This window comes from Stigmatopora nigra, chromosome 5 (genome assembly GCF_051989575.1).
Source record: "Stigmatopora nigra isolate UIUO_SnigA chromosome 5, RoL_Snig_1.1, whole genome shotgun sequence".
Lineage (NCBI taxonomy): Eukaryota > Metazoa > Chordata > Actinopteri > Syngnathiformes > Syngnathidae > Stigmatopora > Stigmatopora nigra.
The window spans coordinates 7,171,372-7,187,091 of NC_135512.1; the positions used below are offsets into that span (position 1 = coordinate 7,171,372).

General features: G+C 40.3%; 4 protein-coding genes and 1 long non-coding RNA gene across 11 annotated transcripts; 3 read left to right on the top strand and 2 right to left on the bottom strand.

Moving 5' to 3' along the window:
- Positions 1-1,405: 1,405 nt before the first annotated feature.
- Positions 1,406-3,324, top strand: jun (Jun proto-oncogene, AP-1 transcription factor subunit). The gene has a single exon (XM_077717762.1). It carries the CDS (start codon positions 1,726-1,728, stop codon positions 2,704-2,706), a length of 981 nt encoding a protein of 326 aa, XP_077573888.1. The 5' UTR covers positions 1,406-1,725; the 3' UTR covers positions 2,707-3,324.
- Positions 3,325-4,507: 1,183 nt separating this feature from the next.
- Positions 4,508-6,810, top strand: LOC144197201 (uncharacterized). 3 transcript variants are annotated; one of them, XM_077717857.1, is made up of 6 exons: positions 4,508-4,566; positions 4,848-5,054; positions 5,161-5,201; positions 5,335-5,409; positions 5,495-5,684; positions 5,957-6,810. In XM_077717857.1, the coding sequence occupies exons 2-6, from the start codon at positions 4,988-4,990 to the stop codon at positions 6,319-6,321; spliced, it is 738 nt and encodes a 245-aa protein (XP_077573983.1). In that variant the 5' UTR covers positions 4,508-4,566; positions 4,848-4,987; the 3' UTR covers positions 6,322-6,810. The 3 variants fall into 3 exon arrangements, with proteins under 3 accessions (XP_077573983.1, XP_077573984.1, XP_077573985.1); XM_077717858.1 differs by having other exon boundaries at positions 4,528-4,613; XM_077717859.1 differs by having other exon boundaries at positions 4,553-5,054.
- Positions 6,811-6,946: 136 nt separating this feature from the next.
- faslg (Fas ligand (TNF superfamily, member 6)) lies at positions 6,947-10,695 on the top strand. Of its 3 annotated transcripts, none has more exons than XM_077717853.1 (5): positions 6,947-7,691; positions 8,224-8,571; positions 9,431-9,485; positions 9,568-9,645; positions 10,139-10,695. In XM_077717853.1, the coding sequence occupies exons 2-5, from the start codon at positions 8,284-8,286 to the stop codon at positions 10,564-10,566; spliced, it is 849 nt and encodes a 282-aa protein (XP_077573979.1). In that variant the 5' UTR covers positions 6,947-7,691; positions 8,224-8,283; the 3' UTR covers positions 10,567-10,695. The 3 variants fall into 3 exon arrangements, with proteins under 3 accessions (XP_077573979.1, XP_077573981.1, XP_077573980.1); XM_077717855.1 differs by having other exon boundaries at positions 8,304-8,571; XM_077717854.1 differs by lacking the exon at positions 6,947-7,691 and having other exon boundaries at positions 8,108-8,571.
- Positions 8,077-11,762, bottom strand: LOC144197202 (uncharacterized). Of its 3 annotated transcripts, none has more exons than XR_013326488.1 (5): positions 11,575-11,762; positions 10,283-10,470; positions 9,405-9,552; positions 8,667-8,726; positions 8,077-8,525 (listed from the first exon to the last, which is right to left on the bottom strand). It is a non-coding gene; the product is annotated as an uncharacterized LOC144197202 (long non-coding RNA). The 3 variants fall into 3 exon arrangements; XR_013326487.1 differs by having other exon boundaries at positions 8,667-8,730; XR_013326489.1 differs by having other exon boundaries at positions 8,667-8,730; positions 9,405-9,556.
- A 318-nt stretch (positions 11,763-12,080) lies between these two features.
- On the bottom strand, positions 12,081-14,426 carry LOC144196666 (uncharacterized). The gene is made up of 7 exons (XM_077717032.1): positions 14,178-14,426; positions 13,717-13,769; positions 13,564-13,638; positions 13,324-13,474; positions 13,133-13,240; positions 12,943-12,982; positions 12,081-12,658 (listed from the first exon to the last, which is right to left on the bottom strand). Exons 1-7 carry the CDS (start codon positions 14,382-14,384, stop codon positions 12,081-12,083), a joined length of 1,212 nt encoding a protein of 403 aa, XP_077573158.1. The 5' UTR covers positions 14,385-14,426.
- Between the last annotated feature and the right edge of the window lie 1,294 nt (positions 14,427-15,720).

Here is a 15,720-nt window from a genome sequence, read left to right on the forward strand (position 1 = left end):
TTTAGTCGCGGCGCGCTGAAGATAGCGACCGGTAAGATGACCCAGACAGATGGAGTGGAGGAGTTAACCTTCCGCCATTAAACCAGCGCTGATTTCTGACAAAGGGCCATGGGGACAATGGACTGCACTACACTAATTACACACTCTGACACGGATAATAGCAGATGTACTTGCACTTTACAGGCAAGGGCCCTACTGTATATCTGTAACCCTATTACTCCTAAACTAAAATGTACATGGCTCTCAGAATAAGACCAGGGGTGAAGAAGCTTCTTCCCACTAGGGGCAAAGGAAGAATTTATGAAGAAAAAAAAGGGATGTTGAAATCTAATAAAGGTTTACTATTACTGTATATCTTACGGGCATTTGTGAGTCTAATCAAATGCGCTCACAGAACACAAAGGTCCCACAGGATGTTGGTTTCTTTGGGCTTTAAGTCAATCATTTTTTAATGGCAGTTGCTCTCTCTCTCTCTCTGTCAAAATGGATTGGACATTGATTTCTGTCAATGGCAACCAAAGAGGAAAATACTATTGGCCTAATGATATCTGGATGTCAAACCCAGTTTGGTTCTCAGGCCACATTAATGCCAACTAGAGGGACTTTCCACGAGTCTTCTGGTTTGTCCCAACTATTTGGATTTCATACAATTTAAAATAACATTTTTCTTTTGAAAGCCTGCATTTTCTCAGTTGTAACATTTGATCTATCTTCTATGCTTTGAATGAGATATAGAAATGTGTCTCTTTCACATTGTTACGTTTGTTTTATAGACAATTGGTAGAGCAGGCCAGACTTTTAAAAATCTGCTTTCTATTGGTTTTATTACAACTATAAATGTTGGGATTGCCACCGAGTGTGAGAAAAACTATATCAAAATAAATGTGTTTTGGATTATAATTTATGAGGCGTTATTTTATAACCTTTTGAACTTCAATCTTAATACACAATAATTTTAAAAAACCTAACTATCACCGGGAAGCGACGTAGACCACAAACACCCAGTGTCGAAAAGTGAAAATAGTGCCAACATAACTTGCCAGTAAAGTAGCTGTTTTAAACAACTTTAAGAGTGTATTTATGTGGCTTTTAATGGCTTCTAAAGTGTTTTAAAACTATAAATGGAAGGACTATGGAGCTACTGTCTCGAAGGCTGGCCATCCCGCCACTGACAGCAAGGGCGGGTAACCAGATATTCAAAAACAATACGTCAACCCACAATGCAGCGCGCAGGCGCTCTTCCACGCCATGACCTCATCCCAACATGCACTGCGAATTTCAGAAACTTCTGGGCGGGCGGGTGTTAGGTTGCTGTGGCGACGCGTGGTCGCCCCGCCTTTGGACACGCCCCCTAGCCAATGGGAGAGCCCTCTCGTGACATCATGGCTATTTTCGGAGAGGCAGCGGCGGCATAAGGTTTGCCTCCACGCTTCTCCAAGTCAGAGTATACACATGCCCGCGTAGGGGAAACACCAGCCCTCACTTTGGAGAGAGCACCCCGGCGGTTTCTTTTAGGGGGGAAAAAAGTGGATCTATTTCTTAGAAGCTGTCTGAAACCAAAACACTGTGAATATCCAGTGTTGACTGGATTGGCGACTCGAAAGGGCATTTTTGAAAACTTTTGCCTGGACTTTTTGGGGACGTCAGCTGTTCACCAGGAGGAAGTCATTTATCATTTGTTTTTTTTGAGAGAATTTTTTCTATATATTTTTCGGTTTCACTTCTATGTATACGAGGATGGAAACTACTTTCTACGACGACTCGCTCAACGGCGCCAGTTACGGATACAGCGGCTCCAAGGCACTCAAGCACAGCATGACGCTGAACTTGTCCGACCCCGCCGGTAGCCTGAAGCCTCACCTCCGGGCCAGAGCCGGCGAACTGCTCACCTCCCCGGACGTGGGCTTGCTGAAGCTAGCCTCCCCCGAACTGGAACGACTCATCATCCAGTCGAGCAACGGGCTCATCACCACCACGCCGACGCCGACTCAGTTCTTGTGCCCCAAGAACGTGACCGACGAGCAGGAGGGATTCGCCGAGGGCTTTGTGCGCGCCCTGGCCGAGCTCCACCACCAGCACATGCCCGGGGTGAGCGTCCCCTCGGGGACGGCCGGGCCGTCCCTGGCCGGGGTGGCCGTGTACAGCGGCAGCGTCCGCTCGGACTCGCCGGTCTACGAGGATTTGAACACTTTCCAGCCTGCTATCAGCAGCGCCGTGTCTTCCCCGAGTTACACCACGTCGGTGCCAAGTTACACTAGCGCGGCTTTGAGTTACACCAGCGCGTCTTTCCCCATTTACGGCCAGCCACCCTCTTCCTCCTCCTGTTCATCCTCCTCCTCTTCTTCTTCCTCCTCCTCCTCCCACCTGCCGCTGCTCTCCACGCTTAAGGAGGAGCCTCAAACGGTGCCCGAGATGCCGGGCGAGAGCCCTCCGCTGTCCCCTATTGACATGGAGAGCCAGGAGCGCATCAAGGCCGAGCGTAAGCGAATGCGAAACCGCATCGCCGCCTCCAAGTGCCGCAAGAGGAAGCTGGAGCGCATCTCTCGGCTGGAGGACAAAGTCAAGAACCTCAAGTCGCAAAACTCGGAACTGGCGTCCACGGCCAACATGTTGCGCGAGCAGGTGGCTCAACTTAAGCAGAAAGTCATGAACCACGTCAACAGTGGCTGTCAACTCATGTTGACGCAGCAGCTCCAGACATTCTGAGGAGGAAAGGAGGACTCCCAAGAAGTTCAACCCCCCCAAAAAAATCCCGGTTCGGGATGAAGAGGCGGAACACTGGCTGGACGGTCCGAGGGACCGTGCAGAAAAATCAAAAGTTCAACTTAAAAAATAAAAAAAAAAACTACCCCAGTGCCACGAGGTTGGTCCCGATGGGATCTCCCATGGACACGGCGAAAAAGACAGAATTCCATTCTGTTTTTTGTAGCCAAACTGGACAAGACGTTTTTTTTCTTGCTTTGGATCAGTGGAAAATACATTCAGTATTACTGACTCAATATGAAACTGCAATCATACAATGGACTTGTTTTCTTGTTGCAGCTCATCCTAAGCATTTGGACTCAAGTTCTTGAGGGGAGCGGGCGGGCTTGGGGGGGCTTTGCGCAACACGTCGTCTGACTTCTTGAGTTCCGACACAACTTTTTCTTTATTGTAAGAAGTTAGAAAATTCAAGATTGACTTGGTTTAATGGGGTTTCACTCATTGCTATATGTATATAAGATCAACTTTGAGTACTTATGTTTACCATTTGTAATAAGTCTAATTTTTTTTATGTTTGGAAGTCATCCATATTTAAGAAGAAAATAAACTGTCTACAATGAATTTACAGTATCTCCTTGTGTTCTTACTTGTGGGTGTGCCATACAACAATAAGGCATGTCGCAACATGTCGCAAGAAGTGTGATGTGTAGTACCTTGCTGGTTAAATTCCATGAGTCCGGGCTGACGGGCCGAGAAAGCTGACTTGAATTTCACATCTTGAGAACTGAAACAAAAAATTGTCAGGGTGACTTATGACACCTGTGGAATCTCACGTATTTGACAAAGGCGGAATTCAACCACCTAGCCTTCATGTTCTTACACCACACATTCCTTACTACTTCCTGTCTTGTGTAAACATGAAAATAAGCCATCATGAGATACATGAATGACATGTGAATTGAAAGAAAAATCACTTCATGCAGTTCCTGTTAAATATAATAAAACTTCCAAGGAAAATTAAAAAAAACTAAGACAATAAGACATAACTCTAACACACAAAAAAGTTGATAAAAGCATTGTTAGATTACTATATAACAATATAACACTAGGTTTGATAAAGCTTTGGATGCACTAACAAGAAATTAGTGGCAATTAATTTAAAAATAAACTTTCAATGACAGTAGTTGACATCCAGTTCATTTCAAAAGAAATGGCTGGCAACTCCCCCACTTCAAATAATGTACACATCTATTGCTGTCAATATTATAGTTTTGATCATATTAGCTATCACTATCTTTACCGTTAATTCTAATGATAACAGTGGGTGAATGTGTTCATTTACTGCCAGCCTCTCACAGCTTAAATGGATTGGGGTGTCTATCAATGTCAATGGCAGTCAGTAAGTTAGCCATTTGGTTCATGAGCTACTAAATCCCTTCTATTAGCTTTAACACTCTAAAGTTTATTATTAACTGCAGGTGAAGAGTTATAACAGTGCTTTAAAAAGTTTTGATGTGCCTGTGCGCTCAATTCACCACAAGGGGCAACACAGGCCCACTAAATCAACTACCACAGGACTTTCTTCATGTTTTAAATTAATTCTTCTCGAGATTTAAATACCCTGACATGACCTAAAACGGCAGTACAGAAGCATTTTGTCAACATTTAAGCATCTTTTTCTAATCGTGCAGCCTAATTATTTTTCCTGATCCGATTGCCAAAAGGATGGACTAGATGACATCATTCCGGAAGATGTCCCAGCCTCTCCATATAAGGAGATGGGTCGCTCGGACGCTCAACGTCACGAAAAAGGGGCGTCACTTACGGGAAGTGACTTCGCTTTGGTAATCTCCTCTGTATACGGTAAATCGCGAGACCTTTGACAATGGACGACATTCACGACAAAACGTGTAAATTAAATACCGTATTTTTGCTGAAAAAGACTCCTGTTACTACCACATCCTACACAGCTTTTGTATTTTACCTGACACTTTCTAACGTTTACTTTAGATTTTATATCGTGTTCCATATTGCACTGAACTGTAATGTGTACATTTTCCCTCATTAACGTTTCCCAATGACCAAAAGTACGCCATAGTTGAATTGAATAGTACATTTTTAAATGTTACTAATCATTTGTACAGGGTGAGCTGATCCTGACAATGTTCGGGCTGTTCTCGCGATACCATCACGCTGAAGGAGACAGCATGTGACTTTGGCATCACGTGGCTTTGTTTACTTACGCATTGCTTTCCGAAGCAATCGAATCTGTCGGTTGTGAAAAATGGCTCGTAACGAAGAAAAGCAACAAGGACGTTTAAACAGACTTTGGTTACAGAAAGAGAGAGAAGGTAACGTTCTAACACTTATAAATCAAGTACATGATAGAGGTCTTTAGCATCCAACGGCTATACACCCTCATAAATTACATTTACGTTCTACTAATTTTTGTTACAGAAGGTCGACTAAAAGATGTCCGAGAGAGACGGCCAAAGCTGGTAATTAACCTTATTCTTCTCAAGTCTCAAATTCACTCATCTCGACTAAATATCTGAAAAAGTCGTGTGTAAACGGATTCGGATCAGATTTCAAATGGATCTTAATTGCATGAAATTAAATGTCCTTTCTTAGTGTACACTTAACTCGGCTACCTCTGTCAAAAAGTGGATCCCAAGCATCAAGAAAGACATGGAGTATTATTTGCAGGTAATGTCATACTTATTTATGTTAATTTCTTTGCATTTTTGTGTGTGGATAAATATCTGTCATTTTGTTATTTTCTCTCTTCTAGCAATCCCAACTGACCCACTACCCTGAGAGAAAGCTAGCAGAATTCCAACTCAAATTGGAGGCCCTGGAGCGAGAGTACAAAAGGTTCATCATCAAGTTACGTGAGCTTGACCCCACCTGCAAGCACCATCCATGGACCCCCAGAGCTTATTGTAAACGGAGAGGAGACATGCAAGAGTCTACGAGCGTCGGTTAGTGGCCTTTAGTCCAAAATTTAATGTTAGTTAGTTCACATTGGCAGCAAAGGAAGTCTAATTCAACTGCAGTGAACGCGTTTGCTTTAGTGACATGGATGGTTTGCTACACAATGGGACCAGTAAATGAAGAACTCGCGATAAAGCATGGCTTTAGTGCCACCTTGCGGCACCAACAGCTAATCGGATAGTTTCGTGCTTTGTCATTGGGATTTTACGCTGCTAGTTTCTTCAAAATGACTGTAGTTGTTTCTTTGTTTTTGTCACAGTCAAGAAGTGTGTAACCTCAAGTGAACACTTCAATCAACCAGGGAGCAGCATCCCAGTTTCCCTGCATACTACAAAAGTAACCTCCACAGACCAAGACCAGCCTCTCGCTTTCGATCACACGCGCCTATCAATGGCCGCCGCGGCATTCAGAGGCACGCCAGATGACCAAGGCGTCTCAGAAACACAAAACCTAGCGAGGATACTTCAGCGTTCTCTGCCTAACCTGGGTAATGCAGCAGCAGCAGCGTCCGGTCCTGTTACAGGCCTCAAAGACGCTGCCGGTGAGCCGGCTTCCAAATCCTCCGTGGATCATGTCCTTGGGCTGGACTGTTATTCTTCTTCTGGGGAGGAGTCGGAAACGTGATGTTCCGGCCATCTCTTTTTCTATGTAAAAACAAAACACCAAGTTTTAGTTGGGAAATCTTTTTTTTTTTTTTTTACATTTTAGACAAGTGTACACATTTGTTCAGGCTGATCTGACAAGATAATAATAATACAAAAAAAAAATTTGCTGGCTTAAAGACTGATCGATTGAGTTAATTCAAAGTCTAATTGTTCCAAAAACGAGCCTTGAGGTACACCACAAGCTGCTGAGTTATAAGTAGCGGTTACCTGTGCTGACTGCTAGTTTGTTTTTAACTATGAGGTTTAAAAAGTCAGTCAGATTAAATAAATTGTCTTGGCAGCTATATTGAAATCTGTTAAATACCTTTATTTTTTTTTTATTTGAATGTGATTGTTCTCTTCCTATCAAAGTCTCTTTGTTGTTAAATGCACATCTTGTGCATATTTGGCTGTCTGTATTTAACTTTTTTTTAAAAGACCTTCTCAACAGACTTTGTGATCAAATCTCTATTATGTCCTTTTTGCATTGTTTTCCCATGCACGTGTGAATGAGTGTGGAAATAAGGTGTCAAAGGGCCTTTTTCCATATCATCATTTTCTTAAACATAACCACAGAACCTTCTGAAATCTGCCATGATTCATCAGCTAGCGCTTACTCGCAAAGTGCCCCGATTCGCTCACTCAACACACCGTATCGACGACAACCGTTTCAGTATTACACGTCGGCCAAAGTGAAGATTTGCACTGACATATATAAGTTGACATGTCTGATGCAAAAAGAATGGGTTCAAAAAAAAGTCTGAGGTGCCCCAGAAATGAAGTGGAGTTGGCTCTCAAAGACCACGAAGAACTGCAGAGGAAGTCTCAACTGTTTTGTAAATAGGACTTTGTCAGCATTCACACGTTGCTTGCATGCGATGGGCAACTTTTCACATGAGTTGAAATAGGACAAAAAAAACTATCTTTTTAAGGTTAAAATCAATTGACCTTTTTAACTTTTCATAGGGCAAATTGGATAACTTTAGTCATCCCTATTCTGTATTCGGGATATTTCATTGTGACAGTAGCAAGAAAAGGCATAGTTAGAAGTTAAAACAGTACAGTTGCAAAGGCTGCAGATCAAAGAAAAAGCAAAAGCACAAAGTACAAAGGAAATCAAAGCAAATCAAAGTCAATGGGATCATTAAGAATGACCAGAGCAAAAAACTTTCCTGCACATATTGGGGTATATTTTTACATTTTAAATAAATGATCTCTTTGAATGATCGATTCAGGGAAGAAACATAACTGAAATAGTAACTTATTGAAAAGAAAAAGGCATTAACCAATTATACATAAATGAATTTATAAAAGTGTAAAAAGAAAGAAAATTGCAATAAATACAAAAAGGTAAGTTATTTTTTTGTGTTGATTTAAAAATCTGTTTTGAACTTGCACAGCTTTGGCTGCAACACATGTCCAAGTTCTTCTAAACTACTTTTTAAATGATATACTATGATATAAATGATAGTATTTCATTCATTGCATGCCATTGAGTGTTTTATGTCTAACTCTTTTAAACTGGGAAGCCTGGCAGTTAATGGTCATCCTTCAGTGCTTTTGACTGTGCGTTCATTCAATTTGCCTGATATTTCATCTGATATTTTTACATAACAAATTCTAATCAAGCATTAACATAAAATCTACTTCTTTTTTTGAAATCTAACTTGCTAGATGGACTGGAAAAAAAGCACACAACTATTGTGTGGTCATATTAAAAATATTACATTTTTTGTTCTTTGATTTCATATTTAAAAAATCCTTAAAGCAATCTTTTAAAGCCCCAACTTGAATGACTGACGGGTAAAATGAAGTGAGAAAAAGGGTCCTATCAAAGTAGGACAGGTGATTGTGACTCACATCCTGAGTCTTTTTTCAAAAGGCGCTGTGTTAAGACACCGACGACATATGTGCAAAGGGGGCGGAATTTGCCAGCAATGTAATGTTACTACTACATTCAAGACAACAGATACGTACCATGCAGCAGCAGCAGCACGGTGAGATGATCTATGAGCAGGGCAACTTCGTGGACAGGACTCAGCTGCACCTTCACCAGCATCAGCCGGACCGGCCACCAGTCTGGCCTCGGCGGGACCCAAAGGGGAGCGGCGTCATCCCCAAATTGGCCACTGCGGCCCTGTTGCTGCTTTTTCTGGTGGTGTTTGCAGCTCTGGGCTTCGGTGGCTACCTCGTGTACAACATGCAGATGGAGATGAAGGATTTAAGGAAGGTAAGCAGATTTACTATGGGTTCATAGCCTAAACAAAAAACGCTTTTTTTTTTAAATCACTTTATTTGGATGCATTTTTGTCAGTGGAAACTCACCTAACGCGGTTTTGATGACATTTCCGAAAGGCTTGACGATGCCACAAGTTTGTGCCAAATCTGCCTAACCAACCAGAAAAATAGGCATTGGGATTAGAGGCCAGCATTTTGAAGACAAAGCAAATAACCAGTTTATCTCATAAATGTTTTTTTTTTTTTGTGCCAACACATTTTTTCACATTTTTTTAAAATATAAAAATCACAATTAGAAATTTTGGGCCTCTTTGTTTCTTTTTTGTTGTTGTTACATTTGGTAGGATTTCTACATCTCTTTATTACATTATATTTGCTCAATTCCTTTTTTGTTACCTTATTTAGGTTTTCATTTTATATTTTAATTCTGCAATGAAGTTGTGTCCTGTTTTTTTCTCCATATTTTCAAGTGTGCCTATGTTTTTGCTGCCATACAACCCCCCAAAAGTCAAAATGGATTGGACATTTAATGACAACAATCATTTTGAATTTTCCTCGTTTAGCAACTACTACATCCTAAACTCAGCAAATATTATACCTCTACCTTGATTACCAGTTAGTTGGTTAAAAATGTGTATTCCATTTTTTTAATTAGGTTTCGACACATTTTGTAACGAATACGTTGTCTTTTGGACATAATCATTTCCTGCATGTTCAGATGAAGCAAACGCATTATCTGTGGTGTGACATTTAAAACTGTGAGTTTAACTTTGTGTGGTTAGTGCTCAAACAAATTCTAAGTATTTTTGATGGTGTGGTACTCACCACATTTATTTCTTGACTTCTCTCAGATGACACGTGAGCTCAAGCAAGCGCAAGAGTCGAGCAGAGCTCAGAGGCAAATCGGTAAGTGCCGCCGCCGCCTCCTTCACCGCAACGTTGCCCCCTGTGTCAATCAAGCGGTGGCAATGCGCTGTCTTGGTCAAAGGTTTCAAGGATGAAACCGGACGGAACAAAGATGACAAAAAGAAGAACGAGTTAGAAAGGACCGCAGCACATGTCATAGGTAAAGTGTTTCTTTAAAATAAGGCTGAAAGCTCCCACACAACATATGTCGGCAGTTTTTTTTTTTACTTGATAGTAAAATATGAAATACCTTTTTTTCACTCCATTGAATTTTTTTGAAGGGTTAGAACATTATTCTTTAATCCCAATTTTTAAAAAGAACAAAATATTGAAATGTATGATTGTGGAGTAAACAACAGATATTTTCAAAACTAATATTTGTTTACCTTGAAAAAATATGTATATTTTCTTTTTTGGTGCACCTGTTCTATTTTATATTTTTTTCTAAACATGCCCAATGGGAAAATATATTTTTTTTAAAAATAATTTTAAAAGATTTACATAAATTCTAAATAAAAATCCTAATCAAATCTACGTTTATTTTTCCATTGTGCAATAGTTTTCCTTGAATTATTCAAAAAATACTGCTCCCCATTTTATTTGTTAAATTTGCTTCTATTCTACCATCCCAAAAAGTTTCTTTTGTGTTGCAGGTCGAATTGAAAAGAGCCACTTCCCCAAAACGCTTCGCTGGGATTCACGCATCAGCGGCGCCTTCACCGGCGGAGGCGTGGCCTACCGGGTGTCGGACGGTGCCCTCCGCGTCAACCACAGCGGACTCTACCACGTCTACTCACGGGTGGAGTTGATTTTCAAGCACTGCTCTCCCACGTCCTCCTTCGTCCACACCGTGTTCGTCCGCTCGCCGTCGGGTGACGACAGCGCCCTGCTGGAGGCCCACCGGGTGGGCTTCTGCTCTCAGCGCCCCGAGCGGGGGTCCTCGTACGCCTGGACCACTGACAGCTACTTGGCATCGGCCCTGAACCTGCGGCAGAACCAAAGTGTGCTGGTCAAGGTCTCGCACCCGCAATATCTCAGTCACTCCAGCCACGCCAACTTTTTCGGGCTATACGAGATCTGACGGACACAACGCGAGGGAAGGCCATGGCGGTCGTCAAGGAAACCGTTAACACTAATGTCGTGTGTAGCATTCTATTTATTTTCTACCTGGTTTGCCTGGAGACATCTTTGTGCTAACCACTTCTCTCACCATGCCGCCACAATTTTCATTACTACATAAATAAAGAGCCCTTAATCAAATGTGAACTCTTTTCATGTTTCTCTAATGGTGGTCATTTTTTGACCCCAAAAAATATATATTCTTGGTTCGGCTTCAAATTAACAATGGAGGCCTAAAAATTTGTAGAATCCTCAAGCAATCCATAAATGCTTTTTTACACTACAAAATTACATCAAAGTGTCAATCACACTTTAATTACTTTAATAACCGATCCAACTTCCATTTGCTGTTAACCCCACCCTAGCATGGATTTAATGTAAAAAGTGCAAAGATGATAATGTAGATGACAATAGTGTGTAAATGCACATTAACAGTATTTTGGGGTCAGATCGTCTTCATGTTTGGCTTTGCTTTGCACGCACGCTAAAAGAAAGTCGGAGTACAATAGTGATGTGCACCACATCTTTCTTCCTGTGTATAACGTTTTGGGGGTCTCAAGTGAGTAGCAAGAAACTTTGCATTCTGTCAGCGAAAATGTTTTGATCACGTGATTAGCCGTGGACCATCCCAGAAGTGAGATGGATCATTTTGTAACATATTAATAAACACGTCTGTCAATTCCAAAAAACGTTTGTAGGTCAATTCCAATGACCATCAGTTGAAGTTGATTCATATTTAATATATATATAATAGATACGTATGTATACATATTTAAACATGTATATGCAAATTAGCAGTTAAATTCGAGAACCTCAACTGTTGCAGCAAATAATATTAACCTATTCTGTTTGAATGTTCATCCAAATGCTTGATTAAATGAGATGGAGTTAATTAACATGTCAGATTTGAGCAAAATAGTTTTAAGTTGGCGTAATGAGAATAGCCCAAGTGGGTAAATGAGGAACTCACCAAACAATTCAATTCAATACGTAGTCATCGGCAGTACTGATGGTAACTCTTTTCGGGGGGACTTCTCTTTTCTTTTTGTATTAAAACTAATAGTATCGTTTTTACTGTAATTTTACCGTTCTGTTACGATGCAATTAGCGTTAAAATTAGGGATCATTATGCATCGTGCACGCATGGTCACAGGTTGGAAATTCTTCCTCTCTCCTGGCCTACAATGACGATAAAACGGTGCGACTGCCATCTGCTGGTGAAACATATTTACTGCAAGCAATATAACTGCCAAGGGTTAAACCGAATTTATCAATATTTGTAACGCCTTTTCTCCCAGTTAACTTTTAGAATACAATTTTTCGTTGAAAAAAATTGACAACTAAAAAAAGCATTTCCCACAAAATAAACATTTCTGGACTAAGATCACACAATAAAATTTATTTAATATAAAACATAAAACAGCATTTTAAAACAGTAGTAAAATAGTATTTACAAATATATATATATTTTTTCTTTTACAAATCAAAAACAGATAAATCTAAGTCTTCGAAATCATCGAAGAGCTTATCTCCATGCTCTTTTAAAAAATCATTGAGTTCCAGCTCAAGGCTGAGTGGCATCGTAAACTCTGCCGTCTCGTCAAAGGACGTGGAGACTGGGCAGGTTTCGGGAACCGTGGCCGGAGCGGCAGCCGGAAACTCTGCCGTCACGTCAAAGGACGTGAAGAACGGGCAGGTTTCGGGAACCGTGGCCGGAGTGGCAGCCGGAACGGTAGCCAAAGTTGCGGTTGGGGCGGCGGATGGATAGGCAGTGACCAGCTGGACAAAGCCTGGATCAGCATCCACTTGGTGAAAAGATGCTGGATAGGCTGTAACCGGCTGGACAAAGCCTGGATCGGCATCGACTTGATGAGCAGTGACCGGATAGTCAACTGGACTTGTGACTGGAGCAGACGCTGGATAGGCAGTCACCGGATTGGCATAAACTGGATAGGCACTGACTTGAGGAGGAGATGCTGGATCACCAGCAACCGGATAGATAAAGAGCGGATAGGCAGCGACCGAAGTGGCAGTGGGGCGCCGGCTTGTGCACCCTGAAAAGAAAACAAACAATAATTACTACCCACAACTATAACATTGCACGACTTGATTGTTCATTTTTCCACCCTTAAAACGTGGGTATTAACTCACTCTGCCATTGACAGCACGTCACATCCAATCAGTTGGCAGTTAATCATTGGCATAATTCCATCACAAATCACAAATACTCTACTTTTCTTATGTACCAACTATTATCTCAAACTATGTGACTTTTTCATGCAAGGAATAAGCTCCTGAATTGATTTTAAGAATGAAATAGAGAAAGAAAGAAACTTACGTGGTGCCGCATGACAACACTTCCTTTTCTTTTTTTTACCCTGGGAAAAAAAAAAAACACAATCAAGACCAGGCTGGAGTGTGAATATGTTGAAAATAGAAATCATATAATAAATAATATTGAAAACACCATGAAAAACATCAGCTATGACCAGTCTCAAAGTGTATGCATGTGTGTGAATAACACTTACGTAGTTGTCACGGGTCGACCAGTTGGGATACATAATGGCGTGCTCCTCGAACAACCGCTGTGCCTCCTCGAAATATTTTTGTTTGTCATCTTGAGTGAGCGTTTTCCACTATGGAAAAAACACATGAGCGTCAACATACACAAAAAGTTTATAAGGAGCGACAATGAGAGCGCATCGTCAGTTAAACTCACCATCTGACCCAAGAGTTTGTTAACGCTGGCACTGTCTTGTTTGTCATAAAGCTGTTTCAAAATGGGACGGTTCTCCTTTGCATAAAGCATGAATGCATTCAAGGGCTTTTTGATATATTCCGGGGAGCTTCGCACCGGTGTCCTCATTTTCCTAATAAATAAACAAAAACACAAAAATAAGTCAGTTGAGTTGAGAGTTGCTAAAGTGCAAATGTTTGGAGAACGGTTGAGACGTCTTACAAGGTTGATGAGGACTTTTGTGGAAGATCAGCACCATAGTTGGAAACTGGCAGTTGCTGATTCACCTGCCCTTGGCTGCACAAAACCAACTGACATTAGGCAATGTTATAAAGCATGTGTATGTGTGTGCGTGACAGAGAAAATGGTACTTACGTGCTAATTTCAACACTATTTGTAAGACCAATTGAGAATCCAGCATCAGTGTTCTGTTGAAGAAAAAAAAGCAGTTAATATCATCTAAGTACTTGACATTGTTGTAAAAGATGTTGTATGAATGCTTTTAGGTGAGCCTTTTAATTGCAACATGCATGTTTTTTTCATGCAAGGAAATACTTGTGCTTCAACATTCCCATTTATTGACAATTGTGGTACTTTTTTTTTTTAAAAAGTAAGATCATTCAGCAGAGAAAACCCCTGGTGCATTTTCAGTTAAAGCTTTGTAGTGCATTGAGGCCTGAACCAAAGTAAACCTGAATTGTATGAATTTTACCTGAAGAGTTTTAAGATCATCTGGAGGTATTGTCAAAAGTAAAAAGTTAAGCATATTTATTAGGAAAATATCTATATCTAAATTACAATATAAAACTGGGATGATAATAATGTTGGTTTCCTACCTGTTGCATGGCAGGAAAACTTGTGAATTCACCAAGTGAATCTGGAGAAAAAGTCAAATCCCAGTCGATCAGCTCACAAGTGGAGCTCAACTCAAGCTGGTTAATAGTTTCAAAGAACTCCATTTGATAAAATTTAAGTTCTTCTTTCTTGGTGCTTGCAGAGAACCGAATGCTTTGGAGGCCAAGATGGACTGATGGATGCTGCATCTCAACTGTTGAGTGAAGGCCCACTGTGAGACCCCGCCCAACCAGAAGGGTGCGTTCAACCATTCAGTTCGTGAATCAACTCATCGCATTAAAATTCGATATAATTTTTGGACACTGAGGAAAAAAAACTTTACCGTTTTAAAATAACTATATATCGTATAAGAATGATTATAGTAACTTTTTTTGAAAGTTTATAAATGGACAAATGTGTACTTTAAAAATGTACCAAAAAGGTGGTGACTGCACAATTATGATGTGATATAAACAAATTTATTTTACCTAGGTTACTTTTATTAAATAATTCATTGTCTCGTTTGTTAAAAATGGTATTTGAAGATGCAGAAAGTCGAAAATATTTGGATTTTTATAATTGCAACTGAAAACGTTAGCATGGAATGTACTAACACTTTTCTTTGACCTCTTTCATATACGTCACGACGTTTGATGCTGCTTGTCCAATCGGAAGCCGGAAAAGAGAGAGCCATTTAACTCGATTTTTAAGTTTTTACAAACTCATGACATGAACTTATATACATTTTCATATTTACATGAACCCCCCCCCTCCCCGTTGAATTTTATCAACGGATTAATAAAAACAGATGTGGGGAAAAAATAGAAATTGTAATACTACTTTACCGTCTTAAGATGGCGGCCACCCTCCATCACTTCGTAGCTTTGCTAGTCGTCCGTCTGGTTATCTTTGTTTATGTCGACAAAACACAACAAATAGCAAGTTTACACCATTTGAAAGTATTCACAAACATGCTAAACCCAATCAACAAGGAAAAAAAAAGTTGTAATTACGTCTGTGGTTGATTTTAGGAGTAGCCTGTCGATAATTCCTATTTAACGGTTTGCACGTTAGCTAGAAAGATGGCAGGTGATAGAAAAAAAGAAAACGGGCCCCAATTTTAGACGGCGTCTGTCTTAAGATTTTGGGCCCCATAGAAACTATTATAATTTTATTTTATTTAAGGACATCATACATCAAACAAAAAATGAACTAGTTTTATGCACTTTTTTTAAATAGGAAAAATTAATCAAGAAATGACTTATTAAAATTTGGACTTTCTTTTTTGTTCACATTGTACACAAAGGGGGGAAAGGGGAATGGGCAAAACAATACCTTTAGAAAAAGGCCCTAAATCGATAATTTCATAGAATATAATTTGACAGAGTAACTGGAATATGGTTTAAACAATAAATAAAATAAATTAATGAAAAAAGAATATGCAGCCGTCAGGTGAAAAAACTACCCTTGCGGTTAGGTACCATTTATGTTGTTATTTACTAAGTCAGGACTTAAACCAATAACACAATTTTTATGCCAAAAATT

Bases quoted from the DNA above. Each gene is read 5' to 3' on its own strand.
- jun (XM_077717762.1), top strand. From the start codon at position 1,726: ATGTATACGAGGATGGAAACTACTTTCTACGACGACTCGCTCAACGGC.
- LOC144197201 (XM_077717857.1), top strand. From the start codon at position 4,988: ATGGCTCGTAACGAAGAAAAGCAACAAGGACGTTTAAACAGACTTTGG. The intron at 5,055-5,160 runs GTAACGTTCTAA...TTTTTGTTACAG, and splicing joins GTTACAGAAAGAGAGAGAAG to AAGGTCGACTAAAAGATGTC. The intron at 5,410-5,494 runs GTAATGTCATAC...TCTCTCTTCTAG, and splicing joins ACATGGAGTATTATTTGCAG to CAATCCCAACTGACCCACTA.
- faslg (XM_077717853.1), top strand. From the start codon at position 8,284: ATGTTACTACTACATTCAAGACAACAGATACGTACCATGCAGCAGCAG. The intron at 8,572-9,430 runs GTAAGCAGATTT...GACTTCTCTCAG, and splicing joins AGATGAAGGATTTAAGGAAG to ATGACACGTGAGCTCAAGCA. The intron at 9,486-9,567 runs GTAAGTGCCGCC...TCTTGGTCAAAG, and splicing joins CAGAGCTCAGAGGCAAATCG to GTTTCAAGGATGAAACCGGA.
- LOC144196666 (XM_077717032.1), bottom strand. From the start codon at position 14,384: ATGCAGCATCCATCAGTCCATCTTGGCCTCCAAAGCATTCGGTTCTCT. The intron at 13,770-14,177 runs GTAGGAAACCAA...TTTCTTCAACAG, and splicing joins GTTTTCCTGCCATGCAACAG to AACACTGATGCTGGATTCTC. The intron at 13,475-13,563 runs GTAAGACGTCTC...TTTATTTATTAG, and splicing joins CAAAAGTCCTCATCAACCTT to GAAAATGAGGACACCGGTGC.